This window comes from Heteronotia binoei, chromosome 2 (assembly GCF_032191835.1).
Source record: "Heteronotia binoei isolate CCM8104 ecotype False Entrance Well chromosome 2, APGP_CSIRO_Hbin_v1, whole genome shotgun sequence".
Classification (NCBI taxonomy): domain Eukaryota; kingdom Metazoa; phylum Chordata; class Lepidosauria; order Squamata; family Gekkonidae; genus Heteronotia; species Heteronotia binoei.
In genome coordinates this window covers 23,842,316-23,862,159 of record NC_083224.1, presented here as the reverse complement: position 1 = coordinate 23,862,159, position 19,844 = coordinate 23,842,316, and the positions used below count along the sequence as shown (strand labels likewise).

The 19,844-nt window shown below is 43.0% G+C and overlaps 1 protein-coding gene across 1 annotated transcript in view; it reads right to left on the bottom strand.

Moving 5' to 3' along the window:
• Window positions 1–19,844, bottom strand: part of HRH3 (histamine receptor H3) — a 51,557-nt gene that overhangs the window by 13,300 nt on the left and 18,413 nt on the right. The window contains exon 2 of the mRNA XM_060230705.1: window positions 4,685–4,851. Coding sequence (XP_060086688.1) covers window positions 4,685–4,851 — 167 coding nt within the window. The remainder of the gene's footprint in view (window positions 1–4,684; window positions 4,852–19,844) is intronic.

Below are 19,844 nucleotides of genomic sequence, written 5' to 3'. Positions count from 1 at the left end.
AATCTTTATGAGCTTTATCACTGAGACTGGGGAAAATTCCTAGAGTATCATCATCAATGCCAACCCCCCCCCCCCCATTTTTTCTTCTGCTCTTTGAATTATCAAGGGCCAGGGACTGAGAACGGGGAGACAGAAGATTGCTCACGGCCACCAGAGAAATGGTAAAGCTAGGAAGAAGTGGACTTCCCACCAAGCTGGAAAGAAGTATATGTATATGTAAACGAAAGTATAAGTTTAGGTAATGGAGAGTTGGAAGAAAACAACTATCAGAGGTCAGAGTTGGCTGAAGTCCCCTGAGGTGCAGGATCCTCTCTACTTGGGGAACTAACATGGGGAGAAGACCAGCTGACTTGTAGGGATGCCTCTTCGCCTTCATCTCTAACCTGACTTATACTTGCAAATAAAGCAAAGCCAAGATAAAAAGATAAAGGTAAACCTGTGTAAGCACCAGTCGTTTCTGACTCTGGCGTGACGTTGCATCACGACGTTTTCACGGCAGATTTTTTATGGGGTGGTTTGCCATTGCCTTCCCCAGTCATCTACACTTTGCCCCCAGCAAGCTGGGTACTCATTTTACCGACCTCAGAAGGCTGGAAGGCTGAGTCAACCTTGAGCCGGCTACTGAACTTAGCTTCTGCTGGGATTGAACTCAAGTTGTGACTGTGAGCAGAGAGTTCAGACTGCAGTACTGCAGCTTTACCACTGTGTCCCACGGGGCTGCTAAAGGCAAGATAGGCTCAAACAAAACAACAACAGAACACTTTCCTTGTAGGTCATGTACAGTTCTCAGCTCAAACCAGTTCAATGCATCATTAATTGCCTACAACCAGTGTTCCCTCTAAGCTGAATTAGTGTGAGATAGCTCACAGATTTTTAGCCACCAGCTCACACATTTTTGTCAACTCAGGAAGGACGACCCCAGAGCACACTAATTTATGCAGTAGCTCACATTTTTAATGCCAGTAGCTCACAAAGTAGAATTTTTGCTCACAAGACTCTGCATCTTAGAGGGAACATTGCCTACAATACCTATACTGGACAATGATATTCCTCTCTCACAGACTTTGGGAAGCAAAGCTTTTCTTGCCTACAGGCAGCTTCCTAACCTTAAACAATTTCTCACCCACAGCAATACCCATCCTAACATGAAGAAGAAGACGAACAACAAGAAGAAGAAATTGGATTTATATCCCGCCCTTCACTCTGAGAATCTCAGAGTGGTCACAATCTCCTTTAACTTCCTGCCCCACAACAGACACCCTGTGAGGTAGGTGGGACTGAGAGAGCTCTCCCAGAAGCTGCCCTTTCAAGGACATCTCTGCAAGAGCCATGGCTGGCCCAAGGCCATTCCAGCAGGTGCAAGTGGAGGAGTAGGGAATCAAACCTGGTTCTCCCAGATAAGAGTCTGCACACTTAACCACTACACCAAACATGGACATGGACTCTGGGACCAGGGTCTGCAACAAACCAAGATGGCAGCTGTGTCCCCATATTCACTCTGACAGCACCCTCATGGGACCTAACAACACCAGCCAGGCCATGTCAGGGTGATTCACTTGTTCATCTTCCAGTGTTATGTATGCCATAAAATTTCAGTTATGCCCTTCCATTCTCTACATGAGACAAAGGGTTTAGTCCCTACGCAAAAGAATAAATTGACATAAATCTGACATTAAAAATTGCAACACTCAAAAATCAGTGGGAGAACATTTTAAGCTTCCAGGTCATTCCATAGTTGACTTAAAAGTAGCAGTTCTCAAACAAGGAAACTTGTCTGTCTGTCTGTCTGTCCATCCACCTAACTATCTATCCATCTATCCATCCACCTATCCACCTATCCATCTATCCATCCATCCATCCATCCACCTACCCATCCATCCATCGACCCATCATCTATCCATCATCCATCCATACATCCATACATCCACCCACCCACCTACCTATCTATCATCCACCCATCCACCTATCCATCTATCATCTATCTTTTGCTATCATCTATCTGCCTTTTTGCATCATCTGTTCAGAGAACAAAATTTCCAACATGTTTATGGATTAAGAATTCTGCCACTATTGAGTACCCAGTATGACATTAAGATCAGTCTTGAATGTGTCGGTTTCTCTATTATCACCTGAAAAACAATCTTTTTGCTTGGATCTAGAAGACCCAGGCTTTTATCTGACAAGTTACCCTCCCAGAAGGGAAAGTCTTGGCCTGGAAAATAAAAAAGTATTTAAATAATCTGTACACTTTATTGTGGGAAGAAGGACTTTATTGTGGGAAGAAAGATCCAGTTGGGCAGCCGTGTTGGTCTGAAGCAATAGAATAACATTTGAGCCCAGTGGCACTTTTAAGACCAACAAAGTTTAATTTTGGACTGGAAAGAAGAAGGAGAAGATGATGATATTGGATTTATATCCTGCCCTCCACTCTGTATCTCAGAATCTCAGAGCGGCTCACAGTCTCCTTTATCTTCCTTCCCCACTACAGATACCCTGTGAGGTGGGTGGGACTGAGAGGGCTCTCCCAGCAGCTGCCCTTTCAAGGACAACTCCTACGAAAACTATGGCTGATCCAAGGCCATTCCAGCAGGTGCAAGTGAAGGAGTGGGGAATCAAACCCGGTTATCCCAGATAAGAGTCCACACACTTAACCACTACACCAAGCAGACTCTCACACTGATGGGGAACAAAATGTAAATAAGCTAAATAAACCAGAAGGAGGTTGAACTGTTCTTAGTTCAGCTCTCCTTGCAAGATCTCTCTTGGTTTCTTTTTATGTTGATCTAGCTGTCAACGTTTGCAAACCAGGTCTAGACATTTGCTTGACCTATAGCTTTGTATCAACAATTGCAGCTTTCCTGGACCTGATTTCCATTCCACACTTCCAGCACGTTGGACAGAGCATCTGGCTCCTGACCTGGTTTCCCCTTGACTCTGCCGTTAAATTGTTTTCTTGTCAGCAACCTTAGCTGCTCCTGACTTCACTTCCTGTTCTTCTCTATAATCGTCAACCTGGCTGAACGGCTTAGCCAGGTCTTGGTAATGGTTTGCAGGTACATTTGCCTTTGTAAGGCCCAAAACATCAACTCTGAAGAACCAAACGAAGCATAAAGGGAGGGGACAGACTTTATAAGTGGTTGTGGGACTGGTCTGGTTTTCATCCCACCAGCAATGCATACCTGAGCTAATTATAAGGCCAATTAACAGCTGGACTGGAGAGGGAGGAGACAGTCTGTCAACAGGTTTTCCCCCTGTGGATAAGAGTAAGCTGGCGAAGGAAGAGGAGGAATGTGCTCGCCTTCTGGGTGGGATACTTTCCTACCTTTGAAGTTGCAATAACTTTTGCCTGATTTTATTTGATCTATTGTGGCTGCCAGGCCCCCAGAAGCTGTTTAATTCTTTTTTACCTGAGCAGTTACTGTTATTGGAGGTTACCTCACCTATCTGTAATAATAAAGAAATTTTTGGCTTACCTGCTGGACTGGAGTGTGCACTGTGGAGCCTAGGATCTCAGATGTGGTTTTAAAGCCTGGAACCCTACAGCCTTTTTTTTTTGCTTCTCATCTTACCTGTCTCTGATCCCTCTACTGCAGGGAGTTGAACTTCACTCTCTGCATGCTTGGCTTTCTCAAGTACTAATGCTGACAATGAGCCTGATTACCCTATGTGCTGTCAAATTGAAACCCACTTATGGTGACCACAGTGTGGGGCTCACAAGGTGTCATGGGTCAGCCAGGGCTCAGTGAAGTCTCCTCAAGAGAAAAGGAGCCATGTGTAGGCAGCTCTGAGTCAGCAGAAGCCAGCAAGCAGGAAGAGGAACTACAGGCTGGTCAGGATTCATAGCCAACAGGTGGTGCAGAGCCACCTACAGTCTCCAGTCCTGAGTCAACAAGTAAAACTAAGTTGATTGTTCCCAGCCCTTTGAATGCCATGAACAGAAGCTATGAGCAGCACTACAGGAGGGACAGCAGAGTGCTTGCCTCCTGGCCCAATGCCAGCTGCTTGAGTAGCGGCAGAATTACTCCTGAGCAGCTTGCTGCAAATTTGACCCTTAGGCACATGATTATAAAAACCAGCCAAGGGACGCTGTTAGGTGTGGAGGCAACAATTCATTCTACCAGTGATTCTGTGACCACAGCCTTGACTCCCATCTTGCTCATGTGACTCTTGGACCAGCTTCTGATTATGGCTTTTGCTCTCCTAGATTTCTGCTTGTGAGTAACCCTTGGACTGCTTGACTACACGTCTTTGGAAAATCTCTTGGTAATGGCTTGCTTGGCTCTGACCTCTTGGACTGGGCTCCTAACTTGGTTTCTTTTGCTTGGACTTTGGCTGCCTCCCAGGAATCCACCCTCGGCTTTTCCTGAACCACAACACAAGGCAAGTGAGAAGCAGAGTTGATTTGCCACTGCCTTCCTCAGCAGAGTCTCCCATGATAGTCCCTCATGCAAGAATCAACCCTACTTAACTACCAAGGTCTGATGAAATTAGACTATACAAAGCTGCCTTCCTCACCCCTCACCCCAGCATAGTAGGAAACATAATTTCCTCATCATTTCATGCAAGATTCAAAGAACATCAGTAAGAGATGATAGCTCAAGTCAGATCTGAGGCCATTGATAGGTGAATGATAACAGACTACCAGATCTAATAGTTTGTTGTTTCTTTGCCACTTGGGACTCACCGCTCTTGTCACGGAGAGGAATCGGTCGTAGCTGATCAGCACAATGTTGAAGACAGATGTGGTGCACAGCAGGTAATCCATCACCAGCCAGAGCTTGCAAAAGCTTCGCCCGAGGGTCCATTTCCCGGTTAGGACATAGGGTACATACAACGGAATACAAAAGGCACCTGAAACCAGAGAAGTCAGTTTAGGTTTTCAAGCATTCTCTGCTACATCCAGCATAGACTGAGCATAGTGCAAGGTATGCACATGAAATTGCCTTATACTAAATCTTGTGTTTTACCAATTTATTGATAGCATATGGTTACAGAACTTAATTTCCCTTCGTTGCTTCAATACTAACCCATATGACTTTTCAATCCCCCTCCCTCCAATATAGACTTCCCCGAGGTTATAGATTCTAATTCAAAACTAAAGATACATCTGACTAATCAAAATTATATATATATTTCCCCCCCCCCCTTCTTGCTTCTTCGTTTTTTTTTCCCCCCAATATTACTAAAAAATTGTCCAATGTCTTCTTACATTCGACTCTTTCTCTATGTATTCTTTAAACTTCCTCCACTCTTTTTTAAATATCTCCAAATCATAGTCTCTTAATGTTCTAGTTAATTTATCCATTTCACTCCACGATAGAACTTGCATAGTCCAATCCCATTTATCCGGTATTTTTTCTTGCTTCCAAAGCTGCGCATACAATGTCCTAGCAGCTGATAGCAGGTACCAAATTAGAGTCCTATCTTCCTTTGGATATTTTTCTAATTGTAATCCAAGCAAAAATGTCTCTGCAATTTTCTTAAAGTCGTAACCCAATATTTTGGAGATTTCTTGTTGTATCATCTTCCAATACTCTTTCGCTTTTTCACATGTCCACCACATATGGAAGAAAGAACCATCATGTTTTTTACACTTCCAACATCTATCCAACATTTTCTTGCTCATCTTAGCCAATTTTTTCGGGGTCATATACCACCTGTACATCATCTTAAAACAATTTTCTTTTATGCTCTGACAAGTTGATATCTTCATTGATTTCATCCAAAGGTATTCCCATGCATCCATTTGTATTTCTCTATTCACATTGATTGCCCATTTGACCATTTGAGATTTTACTACTTCTTCTTCTGTAGACCATTTCAATAATAACTTATATACTTTTGATATCAATTTTTCATTATCACCAAGCAGGACCCTTTCCAATTCTGTTTGTTCTCGTCTAATTCCTTCCGATTTTATATCATTTTCCAACAAGCTTTTAATTTGTTGCATTTGAAACCAATCATATTTATTGTCTAGCTCTTCCAAAGATTTTAATTCAATTTTATCTCCTCGAATCTTGAGCAGTTGGTTAGATGACATTTCTCTTTTATCGTCGGATTCAGCTGTTATTTTTATTACTTCTGCTGGCACTATCCACAGCGGTTTTCTCTCATCCCCATATTTCTTATATTTTATCCAAGTACTAACAAAAGTGTTTCCATTTTATTCTTCCCATAATACATATACGCGTGCCAGCCGAATTTATTTCCGTGAGCTTCTAACCATAAAGGTTTTTTATCTAACAGCATTATCCAATCTTTAATCCATGTCAAACAAACTGCATCATGATACAATCTTAGATCAGGGAGTTGAAAACCTCCTCTCTCTTTAGCATCTGTTAAGATCTTCATCTTTATTCTTGGTTTCTTTCCGGCCCATATAAAGTCGGAGATTTTCCTTTGCCATTTGTTAAATTGTTTTGCATCTTTTACAATCGGGATGGTTTGAAATAAATACATTATTCTTGGCAAAATATTCATTTTGATTGCAGCTATCCTACCCAATAAGGACAAATTAAGCCTATACTAAATCTTGATCTATCAAGGTCAGTATCAGGGCTGGTGTCAGTATACCTTGAGATGGGGTAGCATGCCATCACCTATGCTCCTTGCTGTCAGGCAGTGCCCAAGGTTTGCAGGTAGAGCAGGGCCTTTTTTTTTAAAGAAGACCGTAGATTTATATCCCACCCTTCTCTCTGGATCAGAATCTCAGAGCAGCTTACAGTCTCCTTTTATCTTCTTTCTCCACAACAGACACCCTGTGAGGTGGGTGGGGCTGAGAGAGCTTTCACAGAAGCTGCCCTATCAAGCACAACCTTTGCGAGAGCTATGCCTGACCCAAGGCCATTCCAGCAGCTGCAAGTGGAGGAGTGGGGAATCAAGCCCCGTTCTCCCACTTAACCACTCCACCAAACTGGCTCTCATTTGTAGCAGGAACTCCTTTGCATATTAGGCTACACCTCCCTGTAAGAAGAGCCCTGTAAGCTCTTGGAGGATTGGCCACATCACGGGTGTGTGGCCTAATATGCAAAAGAGTTCCTGCTACAAAAAAAAGCCCTGAGGCAGAACATTGGCAATGAGAATGCTTGTGACCAGACAGAGGAAGGATGCACAAGGTGGTGGGAAGTACACAGGTGAGTCAGAGAGAAGGAAGGCATGAATGCCAGCTGTGGGCAGAGGGGCCTTGGTGGGAACTATCTGACCCAGGGTCCTAAAATCTAGAACCAGCCCTGCTGACTATTGTCCACTCTAACTGGCAACAGCTCTCCAGGATCTCAGATTGAAGTCTTTCACATCACCTACAATCTGATCCTTTTGACTAGAGATGCACAGAACTTGAACCTGGGACCTTCAGAGGAGGAGATTGTTGTTAATTGATGCTTTCAAGTCCCAGCTGACTTATGGCCACCCCCTAGGATTTTCAAGGCAAGAGACATTCAGAGGTGGTTTGCCATTGCTTGCCTCTGTGTCATGATCCTGTAATTCCTTGGAGGTCTCCCACCCAAATACTAACCTGGGCCAACACCTGCTTAGCTTCCAAGATCTGACAAAATTAAGCTAGCCTGGAGTATCCAGGATAGGGCAGGTGCTCTTCCCCTATTCATACCTTAGAGGGTGCTATAAATTGGGTGCCATGAATTGCTGGGATATCACCACCTGGAAATGAGCAATCTAGTTGCTGAAGAACACAAGAACTCATGGACATTCAATGAAATTGCTGAGCAGTCGGGTTAGAATGAATAAAAGGAAGTACTTCTTCACCCAAAGGGTGATTAACATATGGAATTCACTGCCACAGGAGGTGGCAGCGGCTGCAAGCTTGAGAGCTTCAAGAGGGGATTGGATAAACATATGGAACAGAGGTCTATCAGTGGGTATTAGCCACAGCGTATTCTTGGAACTCTATCTAGGGGCATTGATGCTCTGTATTCTTGGTGCTGGGGGGGGGGGCACAGTGGGAGGGCTTCTAGTGTCCTGGCCCCACTGATGGACCTCCTGATGGCACTTGGGTTTTTTGGCCACTGTGTGACACCGAGTGTTGGACTGGATGGACCATTGGCCTGATCCAACATGGCTTCTCTTATGTTCTTATGTTAAGAAGGCAGGGGACAGTCAGGCACTTCTGTTCTACCACGGAGGTGAGGAATTTATCCCGCTAGACCGGATCCCAAGGAGGAGATCATTTCACTATGTTATGCCACTTCCTCTTCATAGAAGTAAGACCCTGTCACCAGGAGCTTGTTCCCCAAGATCATTTTTTCTGTAAATGAAGGGCAGTTTGTAAATAAGAGCCAGTTTGGCATAGTGATTAAATGCGCAGACTCTTATCTCTACTTATCTTCCCCATTCCTCCACTTGCAGCTGCTGGAATGGCCTTGGGTCATAGCTCTCATAGGAGTTGTCCTTGAAACAGCAGCTTCTGGGAGAGCTCTCTCAGCCCCACCTACCTCACTGGGTGTTTGTTGTGGGGGAGGAAGTTAAAGGAGATTGTGAGCCACTCTGAGTTTCAGAGCGGAGGGAGGGATACAAATCCAATATCATCTTCCCTCTCAAAATGCTCCTCTCTCCAAATGCTAGAACTCAAGGGCATCCAGTGAAACGGATGGGCAGTAAATTCAGGACAGGAAACACTCCTTACATAGATAGCGAATCAAATGTGGAGTTTGCTGCCAGAGGATGTTGTGATGGTCACGGGAATAAAAACTTTAAAAGGGGGATTAGATAGATTCCTGGAGGAGGATGTCTCTCGGTGGCTACCAGCCATGGTGTCTGAGGGGAACCTCCACATTCAGAGGCACTAAGCCTCTGAATCCCAGGAGGCAACATCAGGGGAAGGCCTCAGCCTCTATGCCCTGCTATTGGCCTTCCGGAGGAAGTGGTTGACTGATGTGTGAGACAGGATGGTGCATTAGATGGACTACTAGTCTGTCCTAGCAGGGCTCTTCTGATCTTCTTATGAAGGCCTTGACCTCTCTGTTCTGTTGTTGGACCTCTGTTGTCGGCCGCTCTGTTGTTGGCCGCTTTGTGAGGCAGAATGCTGGACTAGATGGACTCTCACTGGTCTGATCCAGCAGGGCTTATATGACCTTATGAAAGTCTCAGCCTCTATGCCTGGTTGTTGGCCCTCCAGTGGAACTGGTTGGCCACTGTGTGAGGCAGGATGCTGGACTAGAGGGATCACTAGTCTGATCCAGCAGGGCTCTTCTGATGTTCTTATAAAGGCCTCAGCCTCTCTGCCCTGTGGTTGGCCCTCCAGAGGAACTGGATGGCCACTGTGTGAGACAGGATGCTGGACTGGATGGACCACTGGTCTGATCTAGCAGGGCTCTTCTGATGTTCTCACGAAGGCCTCAGCCTTTCTGCCCTGCGGTTGGCCCTCCAGAGGAACTGGTTGGCCAGTGTGCGAAGCAGGATGCTGGACTAGATGGACCACTGGTCTAATCCAGCAGGGCTCTTCTGATGTTGTTATGAAGGTCTCAGCCTTTATGCCCTGTTGTTGGTCCTCCAGAGGAACTGGTTGACCACTGTGTGAGGCAGGATGCTGGACTAGAGGGACCACTAGTCTGATCCAGCAGGGCTCTTCTGATGCTCTTCTGAGGGGAAGGCCTCAGCCTTTATGCCCTGTTGTTGGCTCTCCAGAGCAACTGGTTGGCCACTGTGTGTGACAGGATGCTGGACTACAATAGATGGATCATGGGTCTGATGGATGGATCAGGGGGCTCCTCTGGTGTTCTTATGTTCTGAAGAGCAAAAGCCTCACTTCAGCAGCAATGAATCAGGACTTCCTCCTGATTAGACATCCCTAGGATTTTGCTGCGTATCTCCTCCCTTTGATGTCTTTAAAAGCTCTGCTTCAGATAAAGAACCCCGGACTTTCTCTGCCTTCCTGCATCCATCTATTATGCATTTATTTATTACAGTATGCTCTGACCACAGGAGCACATTTTCAAAGTCTAACATAATTCATATTCAGGCAGGCGTTTCCCCACTTTCTCTTTGTATGCTGCAAAGCACTGGGCGTAAGTTTAGACTTTTATGTGCTTGCAAAAGTGACAAACTGACACACCAATTTTGAAACAGGAACAATGAATATATAACTTATACACAAAACCACTGATTACAAAAACACTGTGTCAAGCTAGAAACACGTGAGCAAAGGATCAGTGAAAGAACAGCCCCCTTTTCCTAGATCTAAACTTAGGTACTTTTTAAAGAGAAAGGAGAAATAATAGTCTTTTTGTTCTGGATTTATCTTGGGCACCTCCTCTTGGGGAAAAAGACCGTCCCTTCCACTCCTTCCACTCCAAGTCTCAGGTGATGCTTTTCTGGAATTTTCTGAACCCCAAAAATGCACATGAAAGGCTCACTCCTGGTTTCAAATTCTGGTTTCCTGGTTCCAGAAGATATTGGTGAACTCGCTGTCCACCGTGATCTTTGGTCTTATTTGTTTTTCAGTACACGTACATCAAGATGCCTTATCCATTTAGTCCAGCATCTTGCCTCACACAGTGGCCAACCAATTTTATGTGCTATCCAATAACAACAAAGGCATGACTGTCCAAGAATACTGACAGCCAGCACTGGGTGGCTGTTAGGAGCAGCCCTCACTTTAATTCCATGAACATTTATCAGGCAGTCTAGCCGCAAATGAAATTAGCTAAATCTGTCTCTTTTTTGTCCTGCTGTTCTTCCAAAGCAGAAGACAGCAAACATGGTTCTCTCCAATGTTCCCTCTAAGCTGCAGAGTCTTGTGAGCAAAAATTCTACTTTGTGAGCTACTGGCGTTAAAGTTGTGAGCTACTGCATAAATTAGTGTGCTCTGGGGCTATTTTTTCTGAGCTAAGACAAAAATGTGTAAGCTGGAGGCTAAAATTCTGTGAGCTAGCTCATGCTAACTCAGCTTAGAGGGAACACTGGTTCTCTTCTCCTTTATTTTACCCTCACAACAACCTTGCAAGGTAGTTTAGGCTGAGAGAGAGACAGAGACAAACAGAGAGACAGAGAGAATGTCAGCTCTTGGTCTAAGATCACTCAACAAGCTTCACGGCTGAGTGGAGATTCAAACCCAGGACTTCAGGTCCTAATCTGACCCTGTATCCACCACACCATTGGCTTTTCACATGCCCTCCATCTCTGTTTCTTGTGTCTTCGTCACTCAAGGGTGTAAGACCATCTAACAGAGGAAAAAGAAAAAGACCACAGATTTATACTCCACCCTTCTCTCTGAATCAGAGTCTCAGAGTGGTTTACAATCTCCTTTATCTCCTTCCCCCACAACAGACACCCTTTGAGGCAGGTGGGGCTGAGAGGGCTCTCCCACCAGCTGCCCTTTCAAGGACAACCTCTGCCAGAGTTTTGGCTGACCCAAGGCCTCCAGCAGGTGCAAGTGGAGGAGTGGGGAATCAAACCCAGTTCTCCCAGATAAGAGTCCACACACTTAACCACTACACCAAAATGCTTCCCCCAAGGATGAAGTAAACATAACTCACAAGTTACTGTGTTTTTCACAGTTTGAGAACTAACAAGCCCAAAAGTCACCGGACATCGATTGCATTAATGTCAGAAGTAGGCAGGCTGACGAATATCCATTACAATGTGCTCATTCAGATGCATTCAGTACATAATTCTGTGCATGAAATCAGGCCAGCCCAGGTGCAGCGGCTGCGTAAAAATGTCTCTGTTAAGAGGTATACTAATGAAGAGATCATTATGCATCAATTAATTCAATAATGGATCGGTCCAGCCTGGTGTGACCCTGATGATGCATCAAGAATGGAACCTGTTTTCTGGAAAATTATCCACCTTCCTTTTGTTCAGCAGAGCCAAACAGGGGTGTGTTGAGCTCTTTGTTTTAAATTGAACTTGGATTACATGGCTGATAATTTTGTGGCTGATAATTCTTGTCTCTCTTAGATAAATGTCTCTACCCTTCCATTATTGCTGAATGCTGTTAATATGCTCTTAGTTTCATGGATCCCAGCAGGCATTGAACTGTTATTGCCTGGTGTTAATGAATACTGTAACCTTATGGAACCCCCAGTTCACTTTAAGGTACTCTGACTGTTCTGCTATCCATGGGACTTAACTAGTTCTTTCAAAGCTGTTCTGCTCAAGAGCAGTTTCTGTCAGAGCTCTCTCAGATCCACCTATCTCACAGGGTGTGTGTTGTGGGGAGGGGGAGGGAAAGGAGATTGTAAGCCACTCTGAGACTTCTTTGGGTAGTGAAGGGTGAGGTATAAATTCAATCTCCTCCTCCTCTTCTTCTTCTTCTTCTTCTTCTTCTTCTTCTTCTTCTTCTTCTTCTTCTTCTTCTTCTTCTTCTTCTTCTTCTTCTTCTTCTTCTTCTTCTTCTTCTTCCCTTTGTTGAACTGTGAGCACAATATTAACCAATCTAATAATAGATATGAATAGAAACCAGATGGAAACATGATCACAGAACAAGTAGATTCAAGTCCTGTAGCACATTATAGACCAACAAGATTTGTAGGGGGGGGAGGGGGGGAGGAGGTAATAAAGTCAAGAAAATTGGAGAAATCAAAGGAACGTTTCATGAAAAGATGGCCACGATAAAGGACAAAAACAGTAGGGACCTAACAGAAGCAGAAGAGATTAGTAAGAGGTGGCAAGAATACACAGAAGAATTATACAAGAAGGATCTCAATGTCCTTGGGCCCTCCTGTCTTCCACCATCCTCCGAAGTCTGCTCAAATTCATGTTAGTTACATCAGGAACGCTGTCAAACCATCTCATCTTTTGCCATCCCCTTCTTCTTTTGCCTTCTGTCTTTCCCAGCATCAGGGTCTTCTCCAGGGAGTGCTCCCTTCTCATTTGGTGGCCAAAGATTTGAGCTTCAGCTTCAGCATCTGACCTTCCAGGGAACAGTCTGGGTTGATTTCCCTTAGGACTGACTGATTTGATCTTCCTGCAGTCCAAGGGACTCTCAAGATTCTTCTCCAGCATCACAGCTCAAACAACAACAAAATAAATTTTTAGGAAAAGCTGAAAAGCTTATACCCTCAAAATCTTGTTGGTCTCTAAGGTGCTTGAATCTATTACTACCAGTTTGGTGTAGTGGTTAAGAGCAGATGACTCTAATCTGGGATAACCAGGTTTGATTCCCCACTCTTCCACATGCAGCTTCTTGTGTGACCTTGGGTCAGCCACAGTTCTCCCTATGCTGTTCTCTCAAGAGCAGTACTCTCAGAGCTCTCTCAGCCCCACCTACCTCATGGGTGTCTATTATGGAGAGAGGAAGGGAAGGAGATTGTAAGCCACTTTGAGATTCTTTCAGGTAGTGAAGGCGGGGAATAAATCTAGCTCTTCATCACAGGCCTGAATTCAATACTGGGAAAGTTGGTAGAAAGCATTTTCAAGGACAAAATGAGTAGGCACATTGATGAACACAAGTTATTGAGGAAGACTCAGCATGGGTTCTGTAAGGGAAGATCTTGCCTCACTAACCTGTTACAGTTCTTTGAGGGGGTGAACAAACATGTGGACAAAGGGGACCCAATAGATGTTGTTTACCTTGACTTTCAGAAAGCTTTTGATAAAGTTCCTCATCAAAGGCTCCTTAGTAAGCTTGAGAGTCATAGAGTAAAAGGACAGGTCCTCTTGTGGATCAAAAACTGGCTAATTAATAGGAAGCAGAGAGTGAGTATAAATGGGCAGTCTTCGCAGTGGAAGACAGTAAGCAGTGGGGTGCCGCAGGGCTCAGTACTGGGTCCCATGCTCTTTAACTTGTTCATTAATGATCTGGAGTTGGGAGTAAGCAGTGAAGTGGGCAAGTTTGCAGATGACACTAAATTGTTCAGGGTGGTGAGAACCAGAGAGGATTGTGAGGCACTCCAAAGGGATCTGTTGAGGCTGGGTGAGTGGGTGTCAACGTGGCAGATGAGGTTCAGTGTGGCCAAGTGCAAAGTAATGCACATTGGGGCCAAGAATCCCAGCTACAAATAGAAGCTGATGGATTATGAACTGGCAGAGGCTGACCAAGAGTGAGATCTTGGGGTCGTGGTAGATAACCCACTGAAAATGTCAAGACAGTGTGCGATTGTAATAAAAAAGGCTAACACCATGCTGGGAATGATTAGGAAGGGAATTGAAAACAAATCAGCCAGTATCATAATGCCCCTGTATAAATCAATGGTGCGGTCTCGTTTGGAATACTGTGTACAATTCTGGTCACCACACCTCAAAAAGGATATTCTAACATTGGAAAAAGTCCAGAAAAGGGCCTAGAATGATTAAAGGTTTGGAACACTTTCCCTATGAAGAAAGGTTAAAACGCTTGGGGCTCTTGAGCTTGGAGAAACATCGACTGCGGGGTGACATGATAGAGGTTTACAAGATTATTCATGGGATGGAGAAAGTAGAGAAAGAAGTACTTTTCTCCCTTTCTCACAATACAAGAACTTGTGGGCATTCAATGAAATTGCTGAGCAGTCAGGTTAAAACGGATAAAAGGAAGTACTTCTTCACCCAAAGGGTGATTAATATGTGGAATTCACTGCCACAGGAGGTGGTGGCGGCTACAAGCATAGCCAGCTTTAAGAAGGGATTGGATAAAAATATGGAGCAGAGGTCCATCAGTGGCTATTAGCCACAGTATGTGTGTATATATATATATATATATATATATATATATATATATATATATATATATATATATATATGTGTGTGTGTGTGTGTGTGTGTGTATACACACACACACATATATTGGCCACTGTGTGACACAGAGTGTTGGACTGGATGGGCCAATGGCCTGATCCAACATGGCTTCTCTTATGTTCTTCACTTCTGCAGCCACCATGGCTACCCTCTGAAACTATAATCACAGAAGTTTCTAGCTTTTCTTAGTAGGAATCTTTTCTTTGTCCCCCAGCTCTAGGAAGTGGCATGCACACCAATCCTTTAGTTAACAAGATTGAACTGGCAGCTGTAGGAGTTAATACATTCACTAATCAATATGGTGTCAAGTTAGTGTCTCCAACCGTTATAGTCTTTTTAAGGCAAAGGTAGATAGATTGTGTTGTGGAGCTGTGGTTGAGAGGAATGAATGGTCAAGAACGGTCCTAATTTCTTTCTCAAGAAATTATTGGCTTTTCTTAAGTATGACGTAATTTAGTTTTGCTGTTAGCTAACTTCTTTTTCGAGGAATTATTGGCTGTTCCAAGTGGGATCTTCCTTGAGTTGTGTTGTTTATGTTTTCTTTATAAAAGATTTGTATCTGGCACCTGGTGGGGGGGAGGTTTGGCCACTGTATGACACAGAGTGTTGGACTGGATGGGTCATTGGCCTGATCCAACATGGCTTCTCTTATGTTCTTATGTGACACAGAGTGTTGGACTGGATGGGCCATTGGCCTGATCCAACATGGCTTCTCTTATGTTCTTATGTGACACAGAATGTTGGACTGGATGGGTCATTGGCCTGATCCAACATGGCTTCTCTTATGTTCTTATGTGACACAGAGTGTTGGACTGGATGGGCCATTGGCCTGATCCAACAGGGCTTCTCTTATGTTCTTATGTGACACAGAATGTTGGACTGGATGGGTCATTGGCCTGATCCAACATGGCTTCTCTTATGTTCTTATGTGACACAGAGTGTTGGACTGGATGGGCCATTGGCCTGATCCAACAGGGCTTCTCTTATGTTCTCATCTCATATTATGGCCAGCCTTAATCTGAAGGGCCCAGTTTAGCTTGATTTCATCAGATCTCGGAAGCTAAGCAGAAAATGGAATTGTATATTCTCAGAACTTCCGGTTCCCTTTGTTACCCCTTTCCCCCCTGCTTGTTAGCTTTTCCCTTTATGTCTGTTTTATGGTCTTGAAATCAATAAAAATTCAAATTGTGGAAGCTAAGCAGAGTTGGCCCTGAGTAGTATTTGAATGGAAGACCACCAAAGAAATCCAAGGTTGCCATGCAGAGGCAGTTAACAGCGCCTCTGAACATCTCTTGCCTTGAAAACCCTACAGGGGTCACCATAAGTCACCTGAGACTTTTTTCATATTTTTATTGAATATTAGATATTTATTGGATATTAATAAGTATACAATAGCAAATCAGTAGAAAGAGAAAAATTACACTTGGGAAGATAGACGTGTATATAAACATATGCATATAGGAGTCAGTCAAACAACTCAAACAAATATAACATCTTAATAAATAGTGTTAATAACTTTCAACACATTGCTATATTCTTCTTTAGATGCTAAATATTCTGTAACTGGAGACCAGACTGTCGCAGATTTAGACTCCACCAGGGGTGGAATTCTAGCAGGAGCTCCTTTGGATATTAGGCCACACACCCCTGATGTAGCCAAACCTCCAAGAGCTTACAAGGTTCTTTTTTGTAAGCTCTTGGAGGATTGGCTACATCAGGGGTGTGTGGCCTAATATGCAAAGGAGCTCCTGCTAGAATCCCACCCCTGGAATCAACTATATCTCCTTGTTGGGTAGGAGAATCTGAGATTTTCTCTAAAATACAAAATTCCAGAACCTTTTGAAGCCAGTCCCCAGTTGTGGTTCAAGTCATCTGAGACTTGACGGTTGGGGGGTGGTGGTGGTGGAAAGAACATATTTGTCCATTAGAAACACAGCGACAATTGACAGTGATCAAAGGAAAGCTAACAGAAAAAATAAAATACGGTTTACTTAAGAAAAGCCAATAACCCCATCAGATAACATGGCACTAAGCAGTGAAGAGAAAACAATTTCTGCACACATGACTCAATCCCCACTTCCACCCACCTGCTCCAGTCAATGAAAATGATAGACTTAACAAAAAGCCCAAACGAACACAAGAGTTTCCATCTGACGTCTCCAGCTAGATAGGGTAGGTGCCAGGTGGACAGCTGCGGGGTTCCAAAGTCAACACGGAATGGAAGAAAAACATTTTTCTGGTAGCTTCCCCTCCTCACCTCTGAAGGTGACCATGGGGCTTCTGCAAAAGCTCTTGGCTGCTGGGCAGTTTCTCTAATGAGAACAGATGCTGGCTTGTTTCCATCAGCAAAGAAGAAGGGATTATCCATGAACACTTGAGGACACTGATTTTATTCAAGAGATGTGGCATGGTGGGGGGGGGGAGGGGGGGAGAACAGGGATCTGGGAAAACAAAATTCAGTAGGAGAGCCCTTTCTATAAAAGTAATAGTGGTGACATTTTAATTGCCTGTGAAAATTTTATGCTGTTTTCTTTTTTCTTTTTCCATCTTCAAACTACATATTTTATCAGATATATTATACCAGGGGTGTCAAATGTGCAGTCTGGGGGCTGGATCAGGACCCCAGAGGGTTCCTATCAGGTCCACAAGCAAGTCTACTTCCTTCTCCCTCTCTCTTGCTTCGTTTTGTGTTGCAGCTTGTTTTGCCGGGCTTGCTCAATCGCCCAGGAACTGTTTTCTCCATTGGCTGGGCTCTTCCATTGGAAAAGAAGGGGAGGAGAAAGAGCTTGCTTTGCCAGGCTCTCTCAATCACACAGCAGAGCTACAGAGCCAAGCCTCTTTTCCTTCTACTGACCGAGGCTCTGCCCCTTCCTCATTCCCCGGGGAGGGAGGGAAAAAGCCAGAGCTTCCTTTGCCTGGTTCCCTCAATCACATGGGAGAGATACAAAATTTTTAATTCTTTTGTTTGTGTCCTTTATAAAGTTTATATCTCTGCTACCTGGCATTACATTTTATGACACACATGGCCTGGACTGACAGGGTCTCATTTACGTCAAATCTGGCCCTCATAACAAATGAGTTTGACCCCTGTATTATACTGCCTTTATCTAACTGTGAAATATATGAAGCTGACTTGTACTGAATTAGACCTTTGGTTCATCAAGGTCAATATTGTCTGCTCAGACTGGCAGCAGCTTTCCAGGGTCTCAGGCGGGGGTCTTTCACATCTACTACTACCTGGTCCTTTCGACTGGAGATGCTAGGGATTGAACCTGGGATCTTCTGCATGCCAAGCAGATGCTCTGCCACTGAGCCATGGCCCCTCAGAACTCCAATCTATTGGAGCCTGCAATCTGAGAAATCTAGGTTACTGGAGGTATTATTATTATTTTTTACTTCATTGATTTTGAATTAGATAAGCCAGTTATATGGAATTGCTCCCTGGATATAGCATACGTTCTTTGCTGTATTATTCTTGCATGTATTAACTGCTGTCAAGATGCTTCCAATTTATGGCGTGTAACTTGTATGGGGTTTTCATTTGTAAACATTATATCATCAGCAAAAGCTCTGTATTTGTAAGTAAATCCTTTTATTCTTAATCCTTCTATATCTTTTTCTTCTTGTATCTGCATCAATAATATTTCAAGAGTCATTATAAACAACAATGGTGAAAGTGGACAACCTTGTCTAGTACCTTTGCTGATTTTCATATCTTCTGTAAGATCTGCATTTATACATAACCTTGCGCTTTGTTCAGAATATATTGCTTTTATCATTCTTATAAAGCTTTCTCCAAGCTCCATTTTTTCCATTACTGCAAACATAACGTCCCAGTTTAAATTGTCAAATGCTTTCTCTGCATCGGTAAAGAATAATGCTACTTCTTTTTCTGGATGTCTTTCATAATATTCTACAATATTTACAACAGTTCTAATATTGTCTCTTATTTGCCTTTTGGGAAGAAAACCTGCTTGATCTTCCTTTATAAAATTTATCAAATGCTGTTTAAGCCGTTCTGCCAGGATTCTTGTATAAATTTTATAGTCATTATTTAATAGCGAAATTGGTCTATAATTTTTTACATTCGTGACATCTCTATCTTCCTTAGGTATCTACGAAATAACAGCTTCCTTCCATGTGTTTGGTATTTTCCCTTTCATTCTTATCGTATTCATCAACTTCTGCAACTTTGGTATTAATTCCTCTTTGAAGATTGTAAAAAATTTAGTTGTATATCCATCTGGCCCAGGTGCTTTTCCATTTTTCATTGCGTTGATTGCTGCTTCAATTTCTATTTTTTCAATTGGATCATTCAAAACTTTTTGCATATTTTCAGTTAAGGGCTCTATTTTTACCTTTTGTAAATATTCATCCATCTTCTCCTTCTTTATTTTAACACCTTTAAATAATTTGGCATAATACTTTAAAAATTCTCTTTTTATTCCTTCTTGGATAACCACTTCTCTTCCATCTACCACAATTTTATTAATAATTTTACTTTCCCTCTTTTTTTTCAATTGCCAAGCCAAATACTTTCCCAGTTTATTTGCTCCCTCAAAGGTTTTCTGCTGCAGTCTTTTCAAACTCCATTCCACTTCTTTATTTAACAAATGTCTTATTTGAGTTTGTGATATTGTAATTTCCCTTATAATTTTCTTTTTCCCTGGCCTTTTTCTCAATTCCCCTTCTTTTTTCTTTATCTCATTTTGAATGTCCAACATCTGTTTCTCTTTTACTGTTTTGTCCTTATAATTCAGAGTAATCAACATTCCTCTCATTACTGCTTTATAAGCATCCCAGACCATCTGGAAATCTATGTCCTCTCTGTCATTCATTTGGAAAAAGGCTTTAGTTTCATTTTCTAGGTATGTCACTGTTTCTTTATTCTGTAGCAAATCTTCATTCAATCTCCATCTTCTCAACTTCTTGGACAATTTTGTAATCCACATTATTGGGTTATGATCAGCCCCAATCTTAGGTAAAATCTCTATTTTCCTTGTTATAAGACCTAAATCTTTAGTTCCCCACAACATGTCAATTCTAGAAAAAGTTTTATGTCTTGCTGAAAAAAAAGTATAGTCCCGAACTTCAGGGTTAAATTTCCTCCATATGTCTTCTAGATTTTTTTGTTTAACCAATTCAAAAAAAGACTTTGGCAGTTTTCCTTC